The sequence below is a fragment of the Chelmon rostratus genome, chromosome 18 (assembly GCF_017976325.1).
Source record: "Chelmon rostratus isolate fCheRos1 chromosome 18, fCheRos1.pri, whole genome shotgun sequence".
Lineage (NCBI taxonomy): Eukaryota > Metazoa > Chordata > Actinopteri > Chaetodontiformes > Chaetodontidae > Chelmon > Chelmon rostratus.
This window is the reverse complement of record NC_055675.1, coordinates 15,993,105-16,020,485: the sequence shown is the minus strand read 5'-3', so window position 1 is coordinate 16,020,485 and position 27,381 is coordinate 15,993,105. Positions and strand designations below refer to the sequence as shown.

General features: G+C 41.5%; 2 protein-coding genes across 5 annotated transcripts; one reads left to right on the top strand and one right to left on the bottom strand.

Moving 5' to 3' along the window:
• Positions 1 to 167: 167 nt before the first annotated feature.
• Positions 168 to 17,530, top strand: capn3b (calpain 3b). Of its 3 annotated transcripts, XM_041959449.1 has the most exons (24): positions 383 to 389; positions 520 to 685; positions 3,996 to 4,065; positions 4,620 to 4,738; positions 5,813 to 5,946; positions 6,393 to 6,561; positions 7,333 to 7,416; positions 7,498 to 7,589; positions 7,780 to 7,857; positions 8,200 to 8,360; positions 8,484 to 8,653; positions 8,763 to 8,774; positions 9,575 to 9,783; positions 9,919 to 9,955; positions 10,754 to 10,777; positions 11,008 to 11,091; positions 12,566 to 12,643; positions 12,784 to 12,841; positions 12,926 to 12,990; positions 13,381 to 13,449; positions 13,540 to 13,618; positions 13,917 to 14,033; positions 14,251 to 14,309; positions 15,339 to 17,530. In XM_041959449.1, the coding sequence occupies exons 2-24, from the start codon at positions 656 to 658 to the stop codon at positions 15,363 to 15,365; spliced, it is 2,025 nt and encodes a 674-aa protein (XP_041815383.1). In that variant the 5' UTR covers positions 383 to 389; positions 520 to 655; the 3' UTR covers positions 15,366 to 17,530. The 3 variants fall into 3 exon arrangements, with proteins under 3 accessions (XP_041815381.1, XP_041815382.1, XP_041815383.1); XM_041959447.1 differs by having other exon boundaries at positions 168 to 685; XM_041959448.1 differs by lacking the exon at positions 10,754 to 10,777 and having other exon boundaries at positions 168 to 685.
• znf106b (zinc finger protein 106b) lies at positions 17,051 to 27,329 on the bottom strand. 2 transcript variants are annotated; one of them, XM_041959444.1, is made up of 21 exons: positions 27,283 to 27,329; positions 26,711 to 26,850; positions 26,540 to 26,601; positions 25,890 to 26,093; positions 24,424 to 25,770; positions 23,989 to 24,334; positions 23,827 to 23,887; positions 23,522 to 23,676; positions 23,369 to 23,429; positions 22,499 to 23,288; positions 22,347 to 22,396; positions 21,525 to 21,667; positions 21,131 to 21,265; positions 20,424 to 20,540; positions 19,941 to 20,132; positions 19,659 to 19,721; positions 19,285 to 19,404; positions 19,088 to 19,159; positions 18,899 to 18,970; positions 18,057 to 18,203; positions 17,051 to 17,408 (listed from the first exon to the last, which is right to left on the bottom strand). In XM_041959444.1, the coding sequence occupies exons 2-21, from the start codon at positions 26,846 to 26,848 to the stop codon at positions 17,352 to 17,354; spliced, it is 4,332 nt and encodes a 1,443-aa protein (XP_041815378.1). In that variant the 5' UTR covers positions 26,849 to 26,850; positions 27,283 to 27,329; the 3' UTR covers positions 17,051 to 17,351. The 2 variants fall into 2 exon arrangements, with proteins under 2 accessions (XP_041815378.1, XP_041815379.1); XM_041959445.1 differs by lacking the exon at positions 27,283 to 27,329 and having other exon boundaries at positions 26,711 to 26,851.
• Positions 27,330 to 27,381: the final 52 nt, after the last annotated feature.

Here is a 27,381-nt window from a genome sequence, read left to right as displayed (position 1 = left end):
TTGGAGAGTCCACCCGAACAGCTCACTGTGACCTGAAGATCTTGTGACCAGCACAGGGTCCCTCTTCTAGAAGCCTCCTCCCCTCCTTTAAAGAGGCCTATATTTAGTTCCAGCCTCCACTAGGGACACAACACTGACTGTGGGTGTGCTGGTGTGAGAGGCAGTTGGTGACTGCCCATTAGCGGTGACAGTTTTTCCAGCAAATAAAGGAACTAAAAGTGATTTTCGGGGTCAGGGAGGACACAGGAAGTTTCTTTGAGCTGTTTTGCAAGTTCAAGCTGTTTCTGCACATAAGGAGGGACTCCTGAGTTTCTTTTTTTGCACTTTATAAACTGACTTTGAAACAGCAGCAGCTTTCACTGATAAGATGGGGGATGAAAAATGCGAAGGTAAAGTGCCTCTTGTTGAAGACACAAAGGTGACAGTGCTTATTGAAAGCGAAGCATCAGTCGGGCCTGATGACAAAGCTGATTACCCTCTTGCTGGCACAAACTCGATCTACTCTGCAATTCTGAGCAGAAACGAAGCAGTCAAGGATGCCAAGCGTCTTAAGACATTTCTGGAACTGCGAGACAAATACGTGAAGAAGAAGGTGGTGTTTGAAGACCCTCTGTTTCCTGCGAATGACTCCTCACTCTTCTACAGCCACAAACCGATGATGAAGATCGAGTGGAAGCGTCCCTCTGTGAGTGCCGGTCTTATGTCATCATATTCTTTAGGACAAGCAACACTTGACACAAAGGGGGCTCTTCTCTAAACCCTCTGTGTATCTCATCTCTTCCTCCACAACATATGGGTGGGGTGTCAAGTTGAGAGGGCTGCATGGTTGTGGATGCATAGCTCTGGGTTGCCACCTTCTACAGTCACAGACAGCTGGCTGTCACACAGGAGGATGCCCTCTGCCTGTGCTGGGCAACATAGTGGCAACGCAGTGCTGGCTGCAGGGTTTCATATTTTCCTGATATGCGTTTGCAAGAGGGTTTGACAGTATCCTCTGCCTTTGACACCAAGTGGTTCTGACTTGTTGCCCTGATAGCAGGACTTCTGGCAGAGGACATTTAGCTTCGTTCGGCATGAAGACACATGTCCTTGACTCCAAGTACCTGCCAACACACTGACACAGATACAGACGCAGCTAATGGCAGCTACAGTGTAAAAATACTCTAATGATTAAAAGTCCTGCATTCAAAATCTTACTTAAATGAAAGTACAGAAGTGTTATCAGCAAAACAACCCTTTTCAGAGCCATATATATATATGTATTAGGCTGTATAAATGTGTATATAAGTAATGCACAAGTTGCATTGTTGTAGCTATATTTTAGTCAAGGTGGAGCTATTTAAATAGGAGTACTTTATATGCTATTGATAGTTAAATCTGCATCATATTTATAGAAATATCTCTTGTATATTTTTGTAAAATTTCAACCTGCAGTGTAACAAGTAACTACAGGTGTCAGATTGTTGTGGAAGCAATAAGCATTAGCATTAGCATTAGCTTCCCAAGAGCGGCATCAATCTTCTCATCTGATTCTAAGCAAGAAAGTGAAAAAGCATATTTCCCAAAATGTTCAACTGTCAAGAAAGGTTCGTCAAAGGGTCAGGCTCAGTTTTTTGAAATGGGGTCGTGTGAGGTGTGAGCTACTTGTCAACAGCTGTGCACGGGGTCAGCAGGTCAACATGTTTTAGCCACCTAAAAAAGACCCACATAAAAACATCAGTTCAAGTGGACGCTATATTTAGAATATTTTCGGTTTTACTGTGGCGTCAGACAGCCCTTTCTGACAAGGAACTGAAGCCGTTATATCCATCTACGCTCTCGTCAAAGCCACCAGACTCCTTTGATGAAAACAGGAATTTTACATCACAGAACATGGGAGCTTCTAGTCTACCACTGCTTCGACTGATTGGTTTGTTTATACTCTTTAGTTTGGATCCAAACACGCACCTTAAAACACAGAAGTCACACAATAACATAAAGACCATCAGCTCCAGTGTGTTGTACGAGGGAGGTCGCAGGCATCCGTTGCCTTCGTCATCCTAACTGCCCTCGTCCACAGCAGTACTTTGCTTAGTTTCCGTGCTGGTACTCCCGCCTGCTTCTCCAAACTGGGGGCTTGCTGACCACCATCTACTGTAGATGATATACTGACGGTTGATAAGCACCTCATACAACCCAACTTCAAGAAATCTGAGCGAACCCTTAAAGTAGCATCATTCAAAAGTACTCAAGCAAAAGTTAAGTATCTCAAATTGTACTGAAATTTTGTCCTTTTGACCACAGCCCTTACTTACATCAACAATATAGTTAATACAAGATGACTGGTGTGGAGATGTATAATTACTAAATATTCATGTGTATTTGAAAAAGTATATAATATACAAGCATAAATCAGGTCCAGATTCAAATTCTTATTCTTACTAGTAAACACAAATGACAAACTGAACGTATAAATGATTTTATGTTCAGATTTCTGCTTCGTATTTCACCGTAACATCAATCTGAAAGTCAATTGTTGCTCCATGGCTGATGACAAACTCAGGTTCAGCCATTCAGCTGAGATTAGTGATACATGAATCCTATCCAGGGGTCAGCAGTGGAGCACGCTCTAAATTGGGAACATGAGGCTGCATGTTTGCAACCTTACTTATGTTGAGCTTGATTTCTGATATCGTTATCCTTTCATTTTATCCTCTCTTTTAACCCCTGAAAACAGTTCAGGAGTTAGAAAATGCTGCGCTAGTTTATTGATTCATGGTTTCAAAAGGTTTCCAACCTGTTTCACTCGTGATCTTTCTTCACATGTCGTGGCCTTGAATAGTTTCTCTTCTCTAATTGCTTTATTTGAATGATTTGTTGAGGCATAAAGAGGTGAGAACGTCCAATATTTTACAAGAAAACAGGCAGAAAATACCAAAACATTGAATCCCTAAATTTTTAGGGTTATGCTCAGAAGGTGGAACCATGAATGGTTTTGCATGAAAATGACTTAAACGGTTATGAAAATAGTTTTCAATTCATATTCTGTCATTTGACGAATTGATTAATTGGCAATTTGTTTGTTTGTTTGTCCCGTTTCTTAGTTTGATTAGTAACTGTGGCTGTCAGATGAATGTATTGAAGTAAAAGTACATTTCCCTCTGAATTGTAGTGATGTAGAAGTAGAAATACCTCAAATTTGTGTTTAAGTGTAGTACTTGAGTAAATGTACTTAGTTACATTCCCCCACTGCCACGACAGAGATACTGCACATAGTTGGAGGTGATTGCTTCTCTGCATTCAGCACATTATCGCCCGTTCAGAGGACTGAAGGGTCGAGACCGGGGCACCTCCAGCAGCTGCTTCCTCACAGACATGCAGCGAATGCAGAGGGGGTTTCATGGTCCCAGCAGGTCCAACTCTGCCGGAGAAATTTCACCAACCCGCTTTCAGTTTCAGGGTCAAGTCCTTCTATTGTCAATCACGTCAGGTGGGGATTTGCCAGAACAGATTTCAAATTGTTGACCAGTATCACCAGAAGGATACCTTTCTTTGAGAAATAGGAATCTGTTCTTCTACAAAAACATTTAATTTAACAAAAGAGGCCAAATATCAAATGTTGTCCAAACACAAACAGCTGTTTAAGAACTTTGCCTGAAAAGAAAACCTAAAAATCATCTAAAATTGGCTGATTTGAGTGAAATCAGGAGCTCAATCTGTTGATGACATGTTTCAGTAAAGTACGAATGTTTAGTATCCAGCCCTCGTAAAAGCCTGATAAATCAGTCATATTATTAACGAGTGAAGTGGAACAGCAGTTAACTCATGCAGGCTAGTGTGGACCTGATGTGGATTGAACACTCAGGATGAAAGTCCTTTCCTTGTCATGCAGCTACGATATCTGTCACTCAATCTCACGTAGGACCTCACACGACCTGATAAAAATGATGTGAACTGTGATGATGTGAATATTTCGCAAGGTGCTGAGAAATAACACCCCGGCGCTCTCTTTTCAGGAAATTTGTGAAAACCCCCAGTTCATCGTAGACGGAGCCAACAGGACAGACATCTGTCAAGGAGAATTGGGTAACATTTGAACCATTTCTGCTTTCAACCAAGACACCACGCTGCCTGGGAACGTAGAGCTGAATGATCTGGTGTTTTGACAAGTAAAATCTGCTTATCCTGGATCTCCAGGCGTCTATATCAACCCTTTATGTTGCTCACACAGACTCTTTTTTGACAAGACATTACAATTTGTTTTCTTACTAAAGCCTGCATGTTCATAATACTAGAATAAAAAATGAGGATATGATAGAAAAATAGGTTACTGACTGGGGACAATGTATAAAAAACACAACAAATTCAACTCTATACAACTCCTGTACAAGCAGAAACAGTCCTGCAGGGGACGGAAAACATATATAACATAGTGCACAACCAAGAAATGCAGGCTGGAAACCAGATGAGTGAAAATGCTTCACAGCTCCAATGATTACAAGCCTTAGTGATGCTACCTTACTGCTGCTGACGACTGACAGCTGCAGCAATGTGACTTTAATCGGTGACAACTGCGGCACTCTACAGGGCGGTATGCTTGGATCAAGTGTTTTCATAGCTCGTGAATCTCCTGCTGACAGGTGACTGCTGGCTGCTGGCTGCCATCGCATGTCTGACGGTGAACGAGAAGCTGCTGTACAGAGTGATTCCTCCGGATCAGAGCTTCACTGAGAACTACGCCGGCATCTTCCATTTCCAGGTTTTCAAATCTGACACGTTGTGCAATAAATGTGAAACATGCTCAAAGTGCAGTCTTGAAAGAAATAAAATAGAAGGGTCAAATTCACACTTTTTCATATGAACTCTTACATATCACATGTGAAATACAGCTTCACATGATAAAGTACATGTTAAGCTTCATATTTTATATCTTATCTTGATTATCTTTTACATTTTATGTGATATCTTAATATTTTACACGTGACATGTATAGAAATCACATGTGCACATATGTGAAATGGTGATCCACATGTGATCAAGATGTGACATATGAGTCACGTGTGGTTTTTAGGGTGTTATTTACTGGGGTTAGACATTAACATGAAATTGCACTACAGAAGATAAAGATAAGTGACAGGTAGCCTTGAAACAGTGTCTCCATTACATAGTTTGTCCCCCATAGAGCAAGTTTTAATTTTCAACCGTACAATGTCCTGTTTGGCTAGAGCATGTCCTGGTCATAAATGTTTCACAACCAAATTTAAAGGATCTGTAATAGTGATGAAATAGTTTGCCATTTGGGGAAATACGCTTTTTGGTGAGAACCACTGGAAAAACAGCAAATTATAGTTTTCAGGCTTTGGTTTTTGTGTGGATTAAACGAACAAGATACACAAGATATAATGTGATAATTAGTGAGCAAAATAGTGGGCAGATTTTGTTGCTTTTGAACAGAGCCAGGCTAGCTGTTTCCCTCTGTTTGCAGTCTTTGTGCTAAGCTAAGCTAACCGGCTGCTGGCTGAAACTTCATATTTACCAAACAGATGTGAGAGTGGTATCAATCTTGTAAGAAAGCAAGTAAGTATATTTCCCATAATGTCAAACTATTCCTTTAATATAAGCCAATATATTGTTATCAGGAATATGGATATATCAGAAGGTCAGGATTGGTCAAGCATTAGAAATCTTTCAAGCGATAAAACAAAATAAGTGATTGATCAGATCATGTTTGCTCAGCATTGACTGGAGCTTTTCTTCACCCCATGATGAACGCTCCTCCTCTGCCTCATCACCGAGCTCCTGTTCTAAACGTGTTCTGTCTCCTGATACTCAGTTCTGGCGTTACGGCGAATGGACTGACGTGGTTGTGGACGATCGCATCCCCACCTGCAACAACCAGCTGATTTTCACCAAATCTTTAAGGGAGAACGAGTTCTGGAGCGCCCTCCTGGAGAAAGCGTATGCAAAGTAAGCGCAGCCTATCGGCGTCCACTGCAGAGCAGAGCCGTGCAGCTCTGCTCATCATTTCTCGTCCATCCACTGAAAAAAGTGTGTCAGCTAGTCGGGTGCTGTTTCAGTATCAGTATAAGTAACAGTATTGGGAAACAGGGAATAAAAGATAAAGATACTTAAATTAAGATAATCTGTCAAACAAGATGATTGACACCTGAAACCACTGACCTCTGGCCTTGCTGGCCTTAAGTGTCTTGAATTTATTTCAAGTGAAACAAACTTTAAGACCCAATTTTGAACTGTCTTATTAAGCCATATATTTTTTGCAGCGTAGCGACAGTTAGGCGTCCAACTCCTCCGTCCTCATGTTTCCCCAATTGGATGCAGGCACTGTGAAAACTCCAAGCCTTGGAGAACACGCATGTCAGCGCACTGACCACAACGACTGACCTCTCTCTCAGGTTGCACGGGTCTTACGAGGCTCTGAAAGGGGGCAACACTTTGGAAGCCATGGAGGACTTCACGGGAGGAGTGACCGAGTTCTTCGAGTTGTCCGAGGCGCCCAAAGAGCTCTTCAGCATCATGAGGAAGGCGCTGGACAGAGGCTCGCTGATGGGCTGCTCCATAGACGTAAGCGCGAGTGAAAGTAGTAAAAGTCACAACAAAAGCATGAAAACAAACACGGCTTTATGAGACGAGCGGCGCAGCAACACAAGCGACTGAAATACGAAGATGAAATTGAACCATGAGGAGGAGGTGGATATTAGTGACATATAAAAATAGAAAAATAAACCACATCAATAAACAGCAGATATGCTTCTTTTCCCCTTGCAAATCAGCCTGTTTCCCCAGTTCGAGTGGTGGATTCAGATCTTTTTCTGAAGTAAAAATTCCACAAGTTACAAGTAAAAGTCCTGCATTTAAAGCCTTACTTCAGTAAAAGTATAATGAGGAAAATGTTCTTAGAGTATTAAAGTAAAAGGACTCAATGCAGAAAAACGGTCCCTTATGACTGTTATATTATTATATATTATATCATTAGATTATTATTACTCATTACTGATTTTCTGTATAAGACTACAACTAATGATTGTTTTCATTATGGATTCAACAGGTGAATTGATTTGTAAAAATTCAGAGAATAGTGAGAATTTTTGTCAAAGCAGAGCCCAAAGTGACAAAATCACAATGTTTATTTTGTCCAACCAACAGTCCAAACCTCAAAATTACCTCAAAACCTCAAAAGAAAATACTAATGTACCTCAAATTTGCACTTGAGTAAATGTACTTTTCGACTTTCTGCCGCTGCTTGTGTCCCATTTGCATCTTTTTCTTTTTTTAAACTTGATTTTAGGAAAACTAGATGAAAAATCTAAATCTGACGTGTGTTGTCTCCATCAGATTTTTTCAGCGAGTGAAATGGAGGCTCGGACCAAGCAGGGGCTGGTTAAGGGTCATGCCTACTCCATCATAGGCCTGGCGGAGGTACAGTAACATGTCCACATATACTGTATTATCACAGCGGACCTGTTAAAGTCATGCTAACAGGGTGGTTGTTGTTTCTAGTGTGACCAGGTTGGAAAGGACACCAAAATTCGCCTGATTCGCCTGCGCAATCCCTGGGGTTGGGTGCTGTGGAAGGGACCATGGAGTGCAAAGTAAGAGTTAACATAAAAAAATATAAAATTTGCAAATAATTCTGTTGATGTGAAGCCGCTTCCAGTGTAGAACTAAGATGCAGGAGGTTTGTGCATCTGCCAGCATCATAGAACGATATGACTCAGGTATGACGAACCCTTTCTCTATGTTGTGGCAAGTATGTATTAATCTGATTCGGACTTTCCACAGTTCAGCGGAGTGGTCCGCCATTTCCATCGCAGACAAGGCAAACCTTAAAAAACAGACTGTCGAGTCAAGTGAGTTCTGGTGAGTAAAACCACTGCCACACCTTCGTCATCAAACCTTGCTTTCAGCAGGACTTTTGATTCTTTGATAGCACGCTAACATGCTAAACATTGGCCAGCTATACACAAGCTGTCAGTCTAAAACACTCAATTCCCCCACAGATAGAAATGAACCAATCACTGACTGTGTGCACGTGCAAATAAATAAACACGTTAATCAGCCCAATCGTAAATTTGCCTTGAGGGGCTTTACAATCACCCTCTATCCTCAGACCCTCGATAGGGATAAGGCAAAACCCCTTTAAAACGGACGAAATTACAAGAGGAGCAAAAAGCAAGCATCCTCTCTCATGTTCCCCTCCAGGATGTCTTTTGACGATTTCAAGAAGAACTTCACAAAGCTGGAGATGTGCAACCTGACCCCCGACGCGCTTCAGGGTGACGAAAGACACAGCTGGACGGTGTCGGTCAATGAGGGCTGCTGGGTGAGAGGCAGCTCTGCAGGCGGCTGCAGGAACTTCCCAAGTAGGGCTTTGCTTTTTTTCATATTTCACTCTTCTAAAAGCCAGTATTGATCAAATTCTTGTGTCTTTGCTTGGGCTGCTATCGTATCGTCTTTGTTGCACATTTACTTCTTGTGTTTTTCAGACACATATTGGACTAACCCTCAGTATCGGCTGCAGCTGTACGAGGAGGACGATGACGCGGAGGACGGGCAGGTGTCCTGCACCGTCGTTGTGGCTCTGATGCAGAAAGGTCGAAGGATGCAGCGTCATCAAGGGGCCAGATTCCTCACCATCGGATTCTCCATCTATGAGGTGCTCATCACATGACCCGAGATCACGTGGACTTCCCCCGACACTGGATAAGTGGATGTACATTGAACGCAGCTGAGCTTCCTCTTTAACTTCTTTTTTGTCTCTGCAGGTGCCAAAGGAGGTATGTCCATGTTGGAGACAGACGTTATATTGATGAAAACAGCGCCTTCACAGCATCTCCCTGTCCATCTCCAGAGAGTCTTGTTTGTGTGTGTGTGTTTGATTTAGCGGTACATGTGGTAGTAGTAGCAGTAGAAGCAGTAATAGTAATGGTTAGGGCTCTTGTAAAACCTCTACGCACACTTTACTCATGCTTTCTGAATACAAAGAGCATCAAATTATTGTTGAATGACCTTTTTTCCATTATGCTCCTGTCAACAAAATATCAGAAAATAGTGAAAAATGCTTAAAAAAATCAAAAAACAACAAAAAAGTCCTGAGAACAGTATTGAATCTTCACATTTGATCAAATATGTAGTTATGTGGGGGAGAAATGATGAATAACCGAAACAATAAATAATTTAATCAGATTGTTTGGCGTTTAAATTGTCTGCCGATCGATTAATCGGCTTAAAAAAAGGTGTTTTGTGATTTAGATGAGAAGATGCATACCCCTCTCATAGCTGTATGATAAGTATAAAGCTAAGCATAGCATAGCTAAGTTAGCTTAGCATAGCATAAAGATTTAAAGCAGGGAAATAGCTAGCTTGGCTCTGTCTGAATTATTTCTTGGTGGAGTTCAGTCACTTCCTGAAGTCTCAACTAGTTGCATGGCAACCTCACAGTGACCGCAAGACAAGAAATTACTGCACTCGCGCTCTCGGCCAAGAAACACAACCCTGATTTTAAAACAGTTGTGTAAAACATCAATCAAACAGAATGTGCTTATTTGGTAATACTCTGATTTCTTTCCATCCATAGATGTGTGGGCTGAATCAGCATCTGCAGAAGGACTTCTTCCTGTACACAGCCTCCAAAGCCAAATGCAAGACCTACATAAACTTGCGGGAGGTAACAGAGCGATTCCGTCTGCCTCCAGGAGAGTATGTCATCATCCCCACGACCTTTGAACCCCATCAGGAGGGAGAGTTCATTCTCAGGGTCTTCTCTGAGAAGCGGAGCACGTCTGAGTAAGGATCAATGAGGGTCACCGGCCGTATTTGGTGGTGCAGCCGATGTTATTTTTGGGGGATTGTTGACAACGCCTTTAAATGAAGCCCATCAATGAATAGCAGGAATCCTAATGTGTCTGTGTTTCTTCACAGGGAGGCAGAAAACACAATCGACTCTCACCAAATGCAGGTTTGCAACGTGATTGGAGAAGCAGTGGGGTCAAAATATACTGTATGTTCATGATTCAGGCTTACATAGCAGTGTTGAAATGAATCAAAACATAGGAGGAGGTTCACTTTTTACAGTTTGAATCACTTTCAGTGGACAGTGGGTGGTGGGATTGTCATTTTAAATTGTTGAATTAAACAGAGAGGCTGGGATGTTAGACAAAAGGGTCACATTTTTGCAGACAAATGCATAAATACAGTGCATTACACACAGATTCAAATGAGAAATTGGGAAAAAAAAGGGAGTAAAGCCATTAATTGGTGTCAGTACCCTGTGAGTAACAATCATTTTGTCCAGTATTTTCACCTTTGTCTTTGGGTAATCAACAGGTGTACAGTAAGACGTCTTTTCCTTGAGTGTCTATGAAAAGGTCCATTGTGGGGTTTGGTCATAGTTTTTTCCCCACACAGCAATGAGACATTAACACCAAGTATTGTTGACACTGAGCTTCCTCCCAAAGAGCCTCAGCCTATGGACAATACCAAAAAAGTGCAGCACAGATGCCTTCTTACTGCAACAAGAGTCCTGTGTTGGCACCACACGTTCACACTGCAATATATCAGCTTGAATGTGACATATTGTAAACCCCAATTATGTAACATCAACCCTGAAATCTCTCTGTCTTGTCCCAATTCATACTGAATGTTCCCTCACTGTTTTTCCTACAAGAGTAACTAACACACTTGAAAATGCAGTGTTTCCTTCCACCTTTTCGTCTCATTTCATCCCTCTGTCCTCCCTTGTCTTAATGGCCATCAGAAAGACAAGAGAAAGAAGGAAAAGGTAATGCATGCATGTGGCAATAGCATTGTTAGATTGCTTTTAAAGTCTGATTTCCTCACTGCTTCTGTCCATCATATGATATCAGCATTGGCAGTTATAGTTTGTGCCATCATCACATAAATAGATTAGAACCAGTGGTAGAACTATAAATTAACTCTCTCTTTCTTGTTCTGTTTGTCTCTTTTAACCCTTCTCTCCTCTTACCGACCCTGCCGTTACCCACATGCCAGCCTATTGTATTTGTGTCAGACAGAGCACGAGCCAACAAAGAAATCGAGCATGACGGCATTCAGGGGGAAAGGAGGAAACCAAAGGTAATCTCCTTGTTGCGGGTGCTGCTATTGGTGAACCAAAACATCATCACCGCAATAGGTCATGCTATTTACCCCGTCATAATTTCTGGCGACCAACAGTTCTGAAATGCAATCTTGTGCAGGTCGAATAACATCCCTGGGAATAAAACAATTGCATTTGAAGCCAACAGATCTCGAGTGGCCCAGCTGCACCTGTTTTCCCGTAAGGCCTCAGTGTACACAGGCCAAATGGTTTATGTCTTTCTCTACTGTGCTGCTCTCCTCTGGTGCCATAATGAAATGCATCCAGAGCCAGTCGGGCATTAAATGCAATGTTATTTATAGTGTAGCGGGAAGAAACCAGTTCCGCTAATTTAAGTTTCCTCATCACCAAATAAATTTGTTTATGCAGTATTCATATATTAAGAATCTGGTGAAATCCTGTGGTAAAATCATCATTGCTGTCAAAATCAGTAAGTTCCTCTCCAGCAAGATGGAGTGAAGAAATTCTGCAGTATAAAACCTTAACACAGTAACTTAGCTACATATTTGATCAAGTATAATATTTGATCACTGCCCTTTTAATTATTAATAGAAATGCAAGCAGAAAAGCAGAACAATTTGTAATTTTTAAACAAAAAAATAAAGCAGCAACATGTAAAATATGGGAAGCTATAACTCAACTGTACTTTTAGGCTAGCCGTCGCAGCTAATCTTGGCCAATTTTTTTTTAAACCTGTTTCCTGTACTCAAAAATCTAGCTTGTTATTCCAACATCTTAGTAATTAAGTTAGTGATATCACATTAAATGACTTAGTAGTAAAATGTAATCATAACGGGAACAAAAGAAACACAGATAAGCATTTTGCCAAGCTAACACAGGCAAACCTGCTAGCTTTAGCTAACTTGGCTAGTAAGCTAACTAGTGTTAGCTAGTTGTCTTTGGTATACTTTACATTTGTCCAAAATACTAATATTTCATACAAAAGGTATGAAATTATATAATTATTGTAGTTGCTGGTGAAGAAGGCACAAAGTCTGACATTAAGTTTTAATTCAAGTATTAGCATCAAAGTAAGTCAAGGTACCAAAAGGAAAAGTAAACATTATGTAAAATGACCCTAAGAATAATTTATATTCTATAACTGGATTTTAATGATTGATGTGTTAATGTGTCATTTAATGTGGGTCTTATTTTAATAACCCATTTCAAGCAATGTTATATTGCTGGATCACTTAATTTACCCCAGGGATCAATTAAGTTTTATCTTCATCTGTAATAATAAACCATAATTTATTAGATTTATATTATTAATCTCAATCTCAATCAGTATCTCAAAATTGTATTTTGTTAAATTGTACTTAAATGTTACATGTACTTAGTTACTCTCCATCAATGGCTGCAATACACTTTAAGAATCCTTCAAACTTCAAACATTAAATATGTTGACAGTAACTTGCATTGCACATTACTTCTGTCTTATCCATCCTTCAGCAAAAACTACTCCAAACTGAAGAGGAGACTGAAGAGGAAAAACAGTTCAGAACCATTTACCAACAGATTGCTGGTGAGGTGAGGCCACAGAGAGGAGCGTTTGAAAGAGATAATGAGGATAACACAGGACCGGCTTGCATGACTGATTGTATTATTTGAGCTAATTAATTACTCTACAAATTGTTGTAGAGTAACAATTTGTACTCTACAAATTGCAGGACATGCAGATCTGTGCCAACGAACTGAAGATGATAATGAAGAATGTACTGGCCAAACGTGAGCACACTGGAAAGATTAAGATTGTTCATTTATAGTCTGTGCAGTGTGCTGATCATTCACATCAGCTGTCCTTTCTCACAGATAATGAAATAAAGACAGAGGGTTTCAGCCTTGAGACATGTCGGAGTATGATCGCCCTGATGGACGTATCCTTCCAGCTGTTCAAAGCTAGAGGAATGTGTATAGACTGAAGAGAGAGCAGCCTCATGTGGCCTATAAAGGTGGTATCAGCTGGTTGTTAGTACTGACTCTGTGCTTTGGTCAACATGGCTAGTGTATATGCAGGGCTCCCCCTTTTGTAAAGTTTTAATGGACTGTACTGGTATTGTGCAGCACAGAGATAAGTCTAATGATTATTTGCTCAAAAGTGTCAAAAACCAAACATTTTTTTATTGGTGAACCTTTGGTGACACATTCAACATCTCCTTCATCTAATAAAACAAAAAAGTACTACATGCACTACATTGAAATCAAATGGGCCTTTATGACTGGCTTCTCTTGCTGTGTTGGTTTCTCCATAACTGAGCCATTCTCAGACTGACGGGACAGGAAAGCTGAACCTGCAGGAGTTCAAACACATGTGGAGAAAGATCAAGGCGTGGCAGGTGGGGCCGTTTTAGCAACATGAACTCCTGCTCGCATTCAACACACCTACAAGTTTTCATCGGACTGTCTGTGTCCTTGTGTGTTTTCAGCTGATCTTTAAACGCTACGATAAAGATAAATCCTGCTCCATCAGTAGTTTTGAGATGAGGAATGCTGTTAATGATGCAGGTGAGCAGCACGAAAGGATTGCTTTTAAGAATGAACCACTAGCAGGACGTTTCTCTATGTGTATTGTATGTGTAATTTTTACAGTCATTTTTACAGTTAATGTGCATTCGTGTCCTGGTTTTGAACCCAAAATAACATCCAAATAGAAATATGTAATGGTTAAATTCTGAATTCTGTTCCCAGCTTTGTACTAAGCTTTGTCAGAAATAACATCTAATACTCTCCAGCCTCTAACCTGTAACATGATATAAACTGTTGACCATGAACCTGATCTCTGTTTTGTCCTCTCCACACGAAGGGTTTCACCTCAACAATCAGTTATACAACATCATAGCCATGCGCTACGCAGATGAACACCTCAACATCGACTTTGACGGTTACATTTGCTGTTTCGTGAGGCTAGAGGGCATGTTCAGTAAGTGCATTCTGTTTCTGTATGGTACCAGGTGATTTATCAGCCAAAATCTCACTCAACTGATACAATTTATAGATGTAAAAGATGAAGTCATCGGCGTAGAGATTTACCCGCCAAATTTAACTTATAGGTTCCACTTATTGCAGCTCTGTTTAGCTGCATTAGTCCAAAATTTCTAAAGAGATGGATGAAGACTGATCTGTTGTGTCTCTTGCAGGGGCTTTCAATGCTTTTGACAAAGATGGAGATGGGATAATCAAACTCAATGTGCTGGAGGTAAGCCATGTTTAATACAACACCAATTGTAAAACAACTGTGTTTAAGGACAACAGTTTTACAAAGTTTTCCTGAGCCAATGCAGTCACATCCTTTATTCAGTCATGTGGTCACGAAGTGGTGAGCCTCGCTCCATCCTCGCTTGTGAACCACTGAGCCTTTCCAGGAAGCTCCTTTCATACCCAATCATGATACTATCACCTGTTGCCAATGAAGCTGTTTACCTGTGGAATGTTCCAAACAGGTGTTTTTGGAGCTTTCCACAACTTTCCCAGTCTTTAGTTGCTCCTGTCCAACCTGTTTGAAACATGTTGCTGCATCAAATTCAGAATAATCAGATATTTACAAAAATCAATGAAACACACATGAAATATTGTCTTTGTGCTGTTTTCAGTTGAGTGTATGTCAACAAGGATTAATTAGTTATCATGTTGTTTCACTGATGTTTCACACAACATCCCCCAACACAATATTCCGTGTCTTATACCACATTTATGCCCATGGTTATATATATATAATTATTATTATTAAAGTTTCTTTGTGATCACACTCTATTCAGCCTCGCTCAAACATGTTTACAGACTTGAATATCCAGAAAAATAGAAACACCTGTTGCTTTTCCGTAAATTACCATACTTATTTTTAATTTTATTTTTTGAGATTGCAGTCTGAGGTGCTACTATGTTGGACTACATTATACCGACAGGTGTTTCTAGTATTTTTGTTCACTTCATTTTCATACATAGAGGACCAAAATGATCAGAAAAGGCATGTAAAATGTATGGTGCAGTCCAATACAACAGCACCACGAAGTACATCTTCAAAAATTATTCTGAAGTCGAACATCTCAATAACACAAACCATTGAAAATAAGGTAGAAATTGTAGTGGCGCTGTTGTATTTCACTGCAATACAATTTGTGTCAAATACATATGCTGTGTAAGCTTGTGGTCACAGTGTGTACTGCAGGTATATTTTCAAAATGAAACCCTTTATGCTCATATTTGTTTTCTTTTGCTCTCTTTCCAGTGGCTTCAACTGACCATGTATTCTTAAGTCGCCTACTTGATCGCTGATGTAGCTGCAGACAGTTGGTGCTCATGCTAATGACTCAACTCCTGGGCAGCCTCTTAAGTTTTTATAGTATTTTCTGCACAGGCTCCAGCAAATCTAAACCTTCAAGCCAAAATCAGAGTTTTGATGATTTCTTTTTTCTTTTTTTGTAATGTGTAGATTTTGTCATCACTCGAGCTATGACAGTTTACAGTCAGCTTTACTTTAGCTTATTTTTAAGTGACTGGCTCGCATCAAGAAAAAGGCTGATTCATGAAAGCGTCATCAGTTTTTCTAGTTTTTTGAGAGCGACAGAATTTGATGAATCAGTGTAGCCCGATAATCACATCCCTGCTTGGCACGAAGCAGCAACGGGCAGGGAAGCAAAATAAAATAAATATTTGAATATGAGAAATGAGTGAATGAACATTGAATGTTCTGGAGTGAGCACAGATAGTTTTGGTCTTTTTATTGCTGTACATATACAGTAGGTATTAAACACAACAACACCGTACACTATTATAACATAGAAAAATTAAGGCAACATTCTTTTTAGTTACTCTATCTACTGCGCAAAAAGAGAGATGAGTTTTCAAACATGTTGTGTACAAAGTGATACAGGGGACAGGAACATTGCCTATAATAATGATCTGGCAAATGTGACAATCTAAGAGTAAAAATTAGGAGGTGTTTAATATAGTGAGCAATATAAAACATATACATATTCATAGCCAAACCTCTTAGTTGTCACATAAAGAATGAATGTACAATTTCTCAAGTGTGACAGGAGAAAACAGTCTGAGTCAGGAAGTAATTAATTCTCTAAACTGTAATATATGGAAAAAAATAACAAGCCATGTCCGCGAATGATGAAAAACCTAAAATCTGGAATATATTCCAAATCACAAAACTGACTTGAAAGCAGTCGTGTAAAGGTATAGATTTCTGAACTGATTTTAAACTCTGCAGCTACCTTCCAAATTTCACCTTTTTTAAAGAATACAGTTTACCAGCAAGTTCGGGCTGTTTTTGTCTGAGCCATTGTCCATGTGCACATCTCTGTTTGACACTAAGGTGAGGACAGTCTCTGAGCTAATATTTTGAATAACTTTATAAAGCATGTGAAAATCTTGCTGCTGATTTCATAAAGGGAAAGCCCTGAACCTTCCTAAAATGATCCTTAATGTCTAAGATTGTGGAAATACAGGACCTTTCAGAGAGTAATCTTTAAAGGGGAACTCCCAATTTACAAATCAAAGTCTGTGTACAGGTCTTGGGGACAACTACAAATGAGAAATAATGTTGTAGAAATCCTTCAGTCAGTGTCTGTTGGGGCTTAAGCTTGAGAATGAAACAAATCTGGTGGTGTGGGGTGTCCTCATCTCTGCTCGAGGCTAGCAGCTCGAGGCTACATTAGCTGCTGCTAGCGTAAAACACGTGATTCTCCGACCTCAAGTGTGCGGACAAACACTTTCACAAACTGCGTTCTGAGATTATATGTGTAACCAAATGCATTTTGTTCAGGTTCACAGACTGTGCCAACAGAAAAAAACCTGTTGCTTCCAATAACAAATCTAAACAAGACTGATACTGACGGTAGTTCACAGTGTAAGCTGTTCTTCTGAATGATTAGCCACGTCGTGCGTTTATGGTAATGAGAAAAAAATGTCAACCAACAGATTCAAAAGTAGAGTAATGACTCATTTTACTTGTCAAATAAAGCATAATTACTGATAATTTACACTGCAAATGACTGAAGAAAACAGCTGAAAATAATTATTTCAACAGCAAAACTGATCGATATTAAAAGCCTGAACGCCTCTCGTCTCACTGTCACAGAGGTCATACAGTATTCACCAGACCAAAGAGCTGAGATGAGCACCCCAAAAGCCAGAAGAACATATCGAAAAAAATTATCTTCCATTGGAAATTAATGGAAAGTACAACTGAACATCCTGAAAAGAACTTCACATCGCTTCACTGCTGCTGTCAAGGCAGCACTTCACTGTCGTTCTCCACGTGCCTCTGCATGTGTTCAGGCAGCTCCTGCAGGAGGATACAAACAAGACTGAGGAGCTGTTCTCATGGCTGTGTTCAACCAACCCAAATGTTGTCATGTGCTTAGTGTGAAGGTACTCCAGCATTTAAATAAGACTTAAAATATGTATGTGTGCTACATAAATAAATAAATAAAATTATACATTTTATTACATTTGTTGCATTATGTAAAACATCATATCTCAATATGAATACACACTACTCTATGTATAACTACATAATCATATATGATATTCTGGTGTACACTTATAGCTGACGGTATCATATTACATACACTATACTTTGCTGACTTTGCTGTTACTAATTACACCACTGTGACCTTTGCTTGTGACAGTATTGCATTATAAGTTCAAGTAGAACACAAGTTGTGGGTACTGTATGAGTACTGCTATTACATGTAATTTCATGTTTCGACTCATTTATGCTTTTGTGTAATTTCTATTTTATTCAATTCTTATTTTTACTTTGTATTGAGTTTCTCTATTTATCTGCACTTATTTCAGTCCTTGTGCTGCTGTGATACCCAGAGGATTTTCTTCTCTTCTCTGGTTGTTTAGGCTACATAACACATTGCTTTGCTAATGAGCTGATGTTATTCTTGTCTTTGCTGAAAGAAAGACGGCGTCAGTTCATTACCTGCCTAACTGACTGCTGTTGAGCAAAGAATGTGCTGCAGCTTCTCCAGCGACATTTGACCATCTGCAGATTCGAGTTGGTGTGATCTCTAACGAGGTGCTGCACAAGGTGCTCCGCTATGCCGAAGATCAGGGAGCAATTCTGCCACTGAAGAGAGGGCAAAGGTCACAAAGCCATATGTTAAGGCAAAAACGGCAAAATATAAAACATGTATCAAATCTTTTAATCACTAAAGGTCCCATATTATTCCTATTTTCAGGGTCATACTTTTACTCTGGGTGTCTACTACAAAATGTAAAAAAAAAAAAAAAAGAAACCCATTTCCCTCTTGCTGTCCATTGCTGCAGCACCTCTGCTCACCCTCTGTTTGAAATGCTCAATTTTAGGGCCTGTCTCTTTAAGGCCACCCTCCCAAAAAGCCCAGTCTGCTCTCATTGGTCAGCTCTAATAGGTCGGAACAGGCACAGCTGACCATGTTTCCACATCAGCTCTGTGTTTTTGCATACGTCGCCATGTTGGGGGCGTGGCAGAGGGAGGTGACCATATAGTTGTGACGTCACAACCTTACAAAAGTTTTGATGGTTCATTTAAAGGCAGTCTCTGAATATGGCTGTGTGCATTTCTCAGTGTACTGAGTGTTTTGATGCTTTCATAGTATTTATATTGCTCTAATAACTGCTTTATAATCAAAACATATGGAAATCTCTTTCAACAATATGGGACCTTTACATGTTCTCAAGAAGAAGAAGGGTTTTTTTTAAGACTGAAAGCAAAGAAAACTAAACTGTGCATTAAATTCTGATATAAATGTTCCTTTATGATTGTGTATAATGAGTCCTCACCCAGCAGCGGTGGTTCTTCATCAAGTTGAGCTTTACAGCTTGAATGCTGCCATCGTAACAGCCTGTATAGATCTGAGTGGGGCAAGCAATGGTAGATACATAATTCAACAACATTCATTTCCAACGTTAACATCCATCACGCATGTTTTGATTGAAAAAATATGGCTGTGGCAATTTTAGTGCACGTACCACACTCTTATGCACGGCCATGCACATCACCATGTCACTGTGACCCCCGTACACCTGCAGGCGGTCGTGGGACTAAAAAGAAACAATGCATCCTCTGAATTTTCTAGGAGCCCGTCAAACACACTCTTAAATGTCTAACTACCCGTGTCCACGTTTGGAACCACCATCATTGTAAAATTGAGTCATAAATGCTGTACCTGTAGCTCATACACTCTGATCAGTTTATCCAGACAGGCCGTCACCATCACTTTCCCCAAGATGACGATTGATGTGACGGCATGACGGTGTCCCTTGTAGATCCGAATCAACTCACCCGTCTACAAAAAAAAAAGATGGAAGACAAAAATAATGGTGATAGTGGATGCGTGAAGTTGAAACAGAAAAGCTGACAGACACTTACACATAAATTAACATTATTATGAATCCTAATAATCTTTTTCTGCCATGTTGTGTCATTTGAGCTGAACTTCCAGGAACAAGAAATGTTCAGATTAAAAGATTTCTAATGTTAAAAAGCATCAAAACAAACTTCAAGCACCTGTCCATCGATACTCAAAGATTATTTACTCACATGGATGTTGTGGGCATGAACGGACGTGTCACTGGAGCCGCTGAAGACCAGGTCATTCACCACCTGAGAACGACAGAAGAAGAATACAGTACACCTGATGCACACAAGCGACAGTGTGCATGTAAAACATAGATAAAAACAGAAAGCGATCATTTGCAAACAAACTGTGACAACAGTTTCAGCAGTACACAACCTTTTTAACTGAAATAAAATCTTGTCTCCTTATCTGGACATTTTGATGTGTAACAGCTGAAGCGTTCAGACGTGGGTTCATCTCCTCACCTTCATACAGAGCACAGTTTTGGTGTGACCCTCCAGCGAGCGCAGCAGCAGGCCGCTCTTGGCGTCTCGTACACTGATGGTGCTGTCGTAGGAGCCGACCAGCAGCACTCGGCGGGCGCCCTCCTGCGCTGTCCCCAGGCAGCTGACACCTCGCGGGCCGTGGCACTCAAACATGTCTAACTGCTTCAGAGTCTAACGAGACAGCAAGAGATCGGGACGAGATGGAAGATACCAGAGAGTTACGAATTACTCTGCGATGAAAGTGAGGCATACAGCACGCTCTGAAATACAGTCTACAACACTGCATTTGCAGATATGGAGAACAAATGTTTTAGCCTGGTCACTCAAATTCTCTGGTTACAGGTCAACCAGGGAACTTGACTAAAATAAACCCAAGTTACAGCATGAGTGTTTTTTTTTCATGTCAAAGCATAAATAAATCGCAACCACCCTGAGTAGTAAAATTGTGAGCATTAAAATCACCTTCAAGTCATAGCTGGCCACTGATCCATTGGCGAGTCCAGCAAACAGAATGTTCCAGGCAGTGTGCAAACACAACACTCTGTCCGATAGAGAGATCTGCTCCAGGCACTTCTTAGACTGAGGAGGCAAATAAATCGCCAAATTAAAACAAAACATCGAAAAATGCAAAACGCAGACAGTAACCTGTGCTATGCTTCTAGGGGTGGGTGTGTACTTTAAAGTATGGTGGTAAACCCTCTGAGCCCCAGGCAGTTTCTGGGTTTTTTTTGCTCCTGTCACATTAATATACAAGTCCTGCATCTCTAACGAAACAGCACAATCGTGGCTGGAAGTAACAAAAAGGTCGGGAACGTCTTTTGTACAATATAATTATAATGCCATAAATAATAAAAATTAAAAGATATATTTTACTGTTACTCATGGAGGGGACTCTCAGGTTGTGGGGTTCTGAGGATTAAAAGGCATTAGTCCTTTAAACCATACCTACATAAAGTTAAAGCCGCTCAGTGGCAAAATTCATGAGAGCAGCAGGTGTGTGTTTCAAGAAACTCTTTCTTGGATGAAAAAAAAAATCAATGCTTAACATCAACCTCTAGAATAGTTCCCAGACTAAAGAAACTTGAAATGTCACTTACAAACCACAATAACAAATGTGAATGAGGATGTATTTCTTCTTGCACAGTTTGGCTTGGCCAGGCGTTTGGTACCTTTAGGCTGTAACAGCGGATAGTCTGGTCACTGGACCCGGTGAAGAGGCGCGACGGCATGTTCGGGAGGGACGACACCAGCAGACAGTTGACTTTGTTTGTGTGACCCGTAAAAACTGCTTGGCACTCCTTGTTCTGCATACACAGAGCCAAAATGCATAGCTCATCATTACATTATGCATCACAGTTCTCAATTATTGAATATATTCTGTGCATTAACATGGATCCATTGTCTTTGGTGGCTGGGATGTTAAAAATGAGAAAAGATACATTTCATCTGTGCAGCAGTGGAATTAATTCATTTTTAATGTATAATTTTACTTTATTGTTGATGGAATTAATTTTTCATGGAGGAGTGTAAAAAACTGCCAGTTAACAGTGTGGTTCAACGTACCGTCAGACTGTAGGCCCGTGTTGTGTTGTCCCCTGAACATGTGTACAACAGGCCCTCGTGAACGTGGAGGCCGTGGACGGGCCCGGTGTGATTCGCAAAAGCTCCCAAGGATGGCTCCTCATCCTCAACCTCCTCAACAGACTCTGAAAAAGTAGTGATTATGGAAAATGATGGATCCAGACAGTCAGGGTTTCATAGTTCACAAACATTAAGGAACCAATCTCATCAACTTGCAGGGTGGGGCTAAATGAGGAGTATCAGAGGAGAAGCCAGGTGTGGCTATGTATCGGTATTTTGCGAGCCAGGTTTCACTATTTTCAACATGATGGCAGAGACGTGCTCTGTTTTCAATTGCAAAGTTGCAAAAGCAGAAATGGTGAGCCTTCATGCATCACCAAAGAGTATATAAAAATCTCAGAGCCAAACTTTCAGAGAAATTTTGACACAAAAGAAGATGGATTTTGTCGCAAAACTCATTGAAGCCTGACGCTGTTCTAGCCATTCACCCCGGGAGACGGCGAGTGCAAGCCAACATGTTGGTAAGTTTGTTTTTCATGAGTTTTATCCGCTGCCTGTGTCCAACAAATCTGCAGTGTGCTAGCTAATGTTAGCCAATATTAGCCTGCCAAGTTACATGACAATTCATGTCATACACTGATAGGAATATTTTATATGCCTCTGGGGTGCCGTCGAAGAAAGCTACAACAACGTCACTCTGTAACAAACGAATTTCCCCGACTGGGGATTAATCTTAACTTTTTTTAGGGGTTTAATCAATGCTAGGAGAAGAACTTTAACGTAAGCAGGAGACATAACACTCACCTGCAGAAATAGTGGCATCTTTCACTGGCACAAGCGTAGACTGATCTTTGCTGAGTGGTCGGCAGAGAAAAAAAAGTTGGTCACATTTCACATTTGCAAGTAAAGCTTCCTTATCAGGATTCAATGCTGTACAATTTCCGTAGTGACCTCACCTCTCAAAATCATTCTGCTGAAATGTCTGTGTGCTTGCAGAGCTGAACTCCACACTGACAGACGTCTGAGGAGGCTCTTGGTGGACTGGAACAATTGAGACGGTCTCCTCGTTGTCTGATTCATCATCATCTATGACCACCACGTTGGACGGCTCCATAATTTTAACAGAGTCGTCGCTCTCGTTCCCTCCTTCGACGTCCGGTGCTGCGGCAGGCACATTTTCATCTCTTGTGGGGAGAGTAGTGGGCTTCCCTGCAGCTGGCTTCAGATTTCCTCCCGTCTCTTCCTCAGAATCACTGTCAGCTTCCTCGCTCGCTAACCTCGCTGGTTTTACACAGTCCTTTAAACCGTCCCTCGTCACTTGCTCCAGCTGCCTGGCAGGTGATTCAGGAGAAGGACTCACTGATGCAGAGCACACTGCTTTGAGTTGTGTGCGAGAGGTAACAGCAGCTGTAGAGGGGGCTAAGTTTGGTGATGGAAGCAGCAGCAAAGGGAGCAAATCAGAGGGAAACAGGGGCGAAGGCTGGTTCACAGGTATCTGGCTTGTATCAGGGTTACAGGGGGCTGTGTGTGTTTGGCAGATTCCTCGCTTTACGGGCATGGTTGGCAGGGTGAGGGGGGATGGAGGAGGTTGGCTGATGGAAGATGCTGGGTTTGTGGGAGGTGGCCGCTGGCTGGAGGTGGTGGGGAAGGCACTAGAGGAAGGAAGAGGAGAGAGTCTTGGTTGCACGGCAGCAGCTGATAAGGTTGTAGCTTTCGCTGCCACATTAGAAGCCCCTGAGTATCCTCCTGAAAGAGATTAAGAAAGGAACGTGTGAATTTTTTGTTGCGCTCGAAGCCATTTAAAGCAAAGGGTAACTCTACTGTACCTTGCATCCTCTGCAGGATCTCAATGCGCTTGGCTCTCAGACCGTTGACCTCAGCAGTACACTAAAAACAGCAGGAAGAACAAATTAACTGAAAAGACAAGTGAGGAAAAAGTAAAAACATCTCTGTGATACCTCCTTTATTTATGGTAGTACCTGCTGTCTCAATAGCAGGAGTCTTTGGACTTCTGTGTAGGCAGCTTGCAGGGCGTTGCGAGCCTCCACCAGAGACTTGTCTAAAACCTGTAAGGACTGGCTCAGCTCCTCCTCTCTCAGAGACACAGCCAACAGCTGGTCCATTTGGTCCTGGTCTGAAAGTCAGGCAGCCAAGAGAAAAATACAAACTGAGATTTATTGGATGATATTTGGAAAGTGACAACACTGCTTAAAACAAAAGAAAGGCTGTTATACACTGTTAGTTAGCTAAGACATACATTTCAAAATAAAAAAACCTTAATTACCCTTGTTTGACTTAGGTTTCTTCTTTTTTCCCCTCGGCTCGTCATCAGAAACGTCATCATGCTGTAAGAATAAATGATAATTAAATTCCAAGAACAAGGCAAGCAGGATGTTTCAGCTATGCCCTACTATTAACAGTGCTGTATAGTACTCAGTGTCATTACTTTGTGTTTCTTCTTTTTGGCACTACTGTGGTCTCTCAAATCCCCATTCTCATCCTCAGAGTTCAGTTCCACCTTCACAGGGACGGTTTTGATCATCTGACTGCTGCAGCCTTCCTGAGCTGCACAACGTTGCTCCATCGGCCCCTGAGTCTGAGAAACCGACTGTGTTTCTGTGTGAGAGTCGTCGTTTGTTGGGTCCTGGGGTGGAGGAGGTGGTCCAGTCAAGTGCGCACCTGAAACACTGTCAGGGAGCGACTCCCAGTGGAAGCCTTCAGACAGAGGCAAGTCTTCTGATTGTGCTGAGCATTCTTGGTCAGACAGTGGGCTCGCCAACTCAATTCCAAACCTGTAACCACACAGAATTAAAACAGGCAAATGAACAGAATTTCTGTTTGGGAAACAAGGGGTTAAATGGATGCATGAGAAGAGGCTTACCTGGGCAGGCCTTCCCCGCTCTTCTGCTTCTTCCTCTTCATCTCCTCGTACATCTCCCTCCAGCTCAACTTACTTTTGGGCCCTGATAAGCTGAACAACTTATTCAGGGTTGGTTTCAGCCCAGCCTCTTTGTCGCCATGAACTATGCCTGGTTCGTGGGCAATTCGAATCTTGCGGATGATGTTCAGGTTGGGCTCAGAGGATGCCGTCCTGCCCGAACATTGACTAAATGGAGCCTCGCTGTCCAGGGTCCCCTGAAATTCTCCCTCCCTGCTGTTTGATGGTCCACCTGAGTCACTTGCAGCCACTGAGCTCTTCTCCCAATGCTGAGTGTTTCCTTGTGTCATTCTGACAGTCGTGTTTGGCTTAGTAGGAGCAATACTGGAAGGACAAACCCCAGAATGGGCTGCATGAGCAGGGGAGATGACCTGTGAGGATTGCACAGATGTGGTCGCAGCAGAGGTGATGTGCAGTGCAGCCTCTTTCGCGTAGTTTCTGTAGGAGCCACCTGCTGGCTGCCCTTTCTCAGCCCCAGTTTGATCAGCCAGCTGTACGCCTGCCTTGCTGTTCTGCCTCCTGGCCTCACGATCCGCTCTGCACGGCTCCCGCACACCCAGCGCTCTTCTGATTTGCCGCAGCATTGCACTGACGTCGACGTCCTGTATGGTAGCTGCATTTGAGGATCTGTTAGCTGAAGCAGATGGAGCTGAACAATGCAAACCTTCTTGATCTGTACTCTCATTCTGGCCACGATCAAAGATGATAGCACCATTCTGAGGCAGTTGATCACTGGTGAAGTCTGTTCCACTTTCATACTGCTTGTTGTAACGGTCATGCTGGCTGATGGCAGGCCATGTTGCTTGTTCTGGCGTGTTAGTGGCACCTCTTTGGGTGTCGTGTGGTCTCCTAACAAGTGTGTCTGTTTGGGACCTCTCAATCCTGATGTTGCTGCATTGAATGTCAGCAGGAGAGCCATACCTCAGCTGATGAGTTGATTGGTTGAACTGATCCCATACATAAAGGTGATGCCAAGTTTGACCTGGAGGCTCTCTGGACAAACAAGCTAACTTTCCCCCTTGATGCTGCACAGTTGATTCTCTTTGGTGAGGTGACCTTTGCAGACTGGACACTTTATTCTCTTTGTTTTGAACAACTGCATTGTTGTTTCCTTCCTGGTGGATTCCATGCGTGTGTTGCAGAGTCCTCGTGTTCACCCGTTTGGATTTGTCGTGCTTCACTACTTTCGACATCTGTGTGTTTCTTCTCGTGGCTCCCTGTGCCATGCTTGCACACCTCTGACCAGCTGCCTTCTTCAGTTTATTCTTTTTCTTTCTCATTGCTTTTTTCCTGTGATACAAATAGATAGCATTTCAAAACGACAACATATTGCATCATGGAGAGAATGAAATGCAAGATCTAATACTATCATTCTGACTCAATAACAGATATACAGGTGAAACTCCTACTGCCTTTTCTTAAGTATCTTGTTTCTCTCCAGGATTTGGCCCATGGACTCTGAGCTTAGAGTCTTCCACAGAGGGATTGGCTTTACATTTTTACACATCAAGTGCTTCAACTTGGCTTTGTGTTGAGCGGTGGAGATGTGCTGAGCATACTCATGTAAACCCATTGCAGATTCCTTACACGCCTGACATTCATGAAAGGAATCCCTGTTAATGGAAACAGAATAGCAGATTTGTCAGATATGAGTAGATGCCAGAATCATGAAAACAAATGATTATAACTTTGTTATCTCGGTATGGCAGGGAAACACTCTGGGGCTGTGTATAATAATACAAAAACAGTACTTTTGATATCCTACTTTGAGGAATATAAACATGTTTTTCAGGTGTCAAACTTCTCAAATCCTCAAATCCAACTATACAAGAACTTACTAAAACAGATGCTTTAACACATTTCAGACAATGTATTGAGATTTGATACCCAGCTGTAGGAAATACTTAACATAATGTTGTGCATGAAGTGCAATCCTTCTTATCGAGTCTTAGCAAGTGCAATATGCATGCATTACTTTGAAAAATAAAGGTGCATTTTTGCATTCCTTGTGGAAAAACAGAACAGGTACACATTTATGTATTCTACAAGTATTACTCACTTGCCCAGCACTGTCTCCAGCTCTCTGTGATGCAGCATACCATGCATATGTTCTTGCGCTTCCTGTAGTCAAGAATGATATTGTCAGGATTAGTGGCTGCGTGTTGGAAAATTGCATATTAGCCAGCTCTGCTACTCACTTCAGTGTCTCGATAAAGGTAGAGCCACTTACATGTTTCACATATGACCTACGACACAAAATGCAGTAGGTTCTTTTGGTCGTCTGGGAGGACAGTGAGTTGCTCTCCCTCCTCTTCTTCCTCACAGGAGCTTTACCCACGTTCCCATGTGTGATTTCAACCTCTGCCATTTCTGAACAGGTGAAACAAACAGCACGTATGTTAAAGCTTTGCACTAGCATTAAATATAGGCTAAACAAAGCCAAACTCAAGTGTCTCGATAGCATTAAGTAAAGACATCACAGAATAAAGACTTGCAGCCTATAGATTATAGACTGTTGGTGGCATATGCGTTATATATCACAGTTTATAACCAATGTAGCGTAAACACTTTAACAGTTTTTCATCGAGCCTAAACTTATACCAGCAACTTAATGTAGTTAAGTACAAATTAGCCAGGGTTCACTGAAATGTTAACGCGTTTGAGGTGGACTAAACAGCAGCATGTTAACGGTCCCAACGATAACAATTCACACAAGCCGCTGGGAAAAGTTGGTGGGAATTACTGAACCCTTTCACGTCTGAACAAAATACTTGGTTTAAATTGCCAGCAGGTCATAATTACCAGACACATTTCACATGGCAACGAGACTCAACTGCTCCTAAATCGCCATGTTTGCTTACGTAACTTACGTTACGTCCACATCGTCCAATCGTTCGCTAA

Bases quoted from the DNA above. Each gene is read 5' to 3' on its own strand.
- capn3b (XM_041959447.1), top strand. From the start codon at position 368: ATGGGGGATGAAAAATGCGAAGGTAAAGTGCCTCTTGTTGAAGACACA. The intron at 8,361-8,483 runs GTAGGGCTTTGC...TGTGTTTTTCAG, and splicing joins CGGCTGCAGGAACTTCCCAA to ACACATATTGGACTAACCCT. The intron at 12,991-13,380 runs GTATCCTTCCAG...AGCCATTCTCAG, and splicing joins GTATGATCGCCCTGATGGAC to ACTGACGGGACAGGAAAGCT.
- znf106b (XM_041959444.1), bottom strand. From the start codon at position 26,848: ATGGCAGAGGTTGAAATCACACATGGGAACGTGGGTAAAGCTCCTGTG. The intron at 20,541-21,130 runs GTACCAAACGCC...TTGCCTCCTCAG, and splicing joins TCCGCTGTTACAGCCTAAAG to TCTAAGAAGTGCCTGGAGCA. The intron at 18,971-19,087 runs GTACGTGCACTA...TGCCCCACTCAG, and splicing joins TGGCCGTGCATAAGAGTGTG to ATCTATACAGGCTGTTACGA.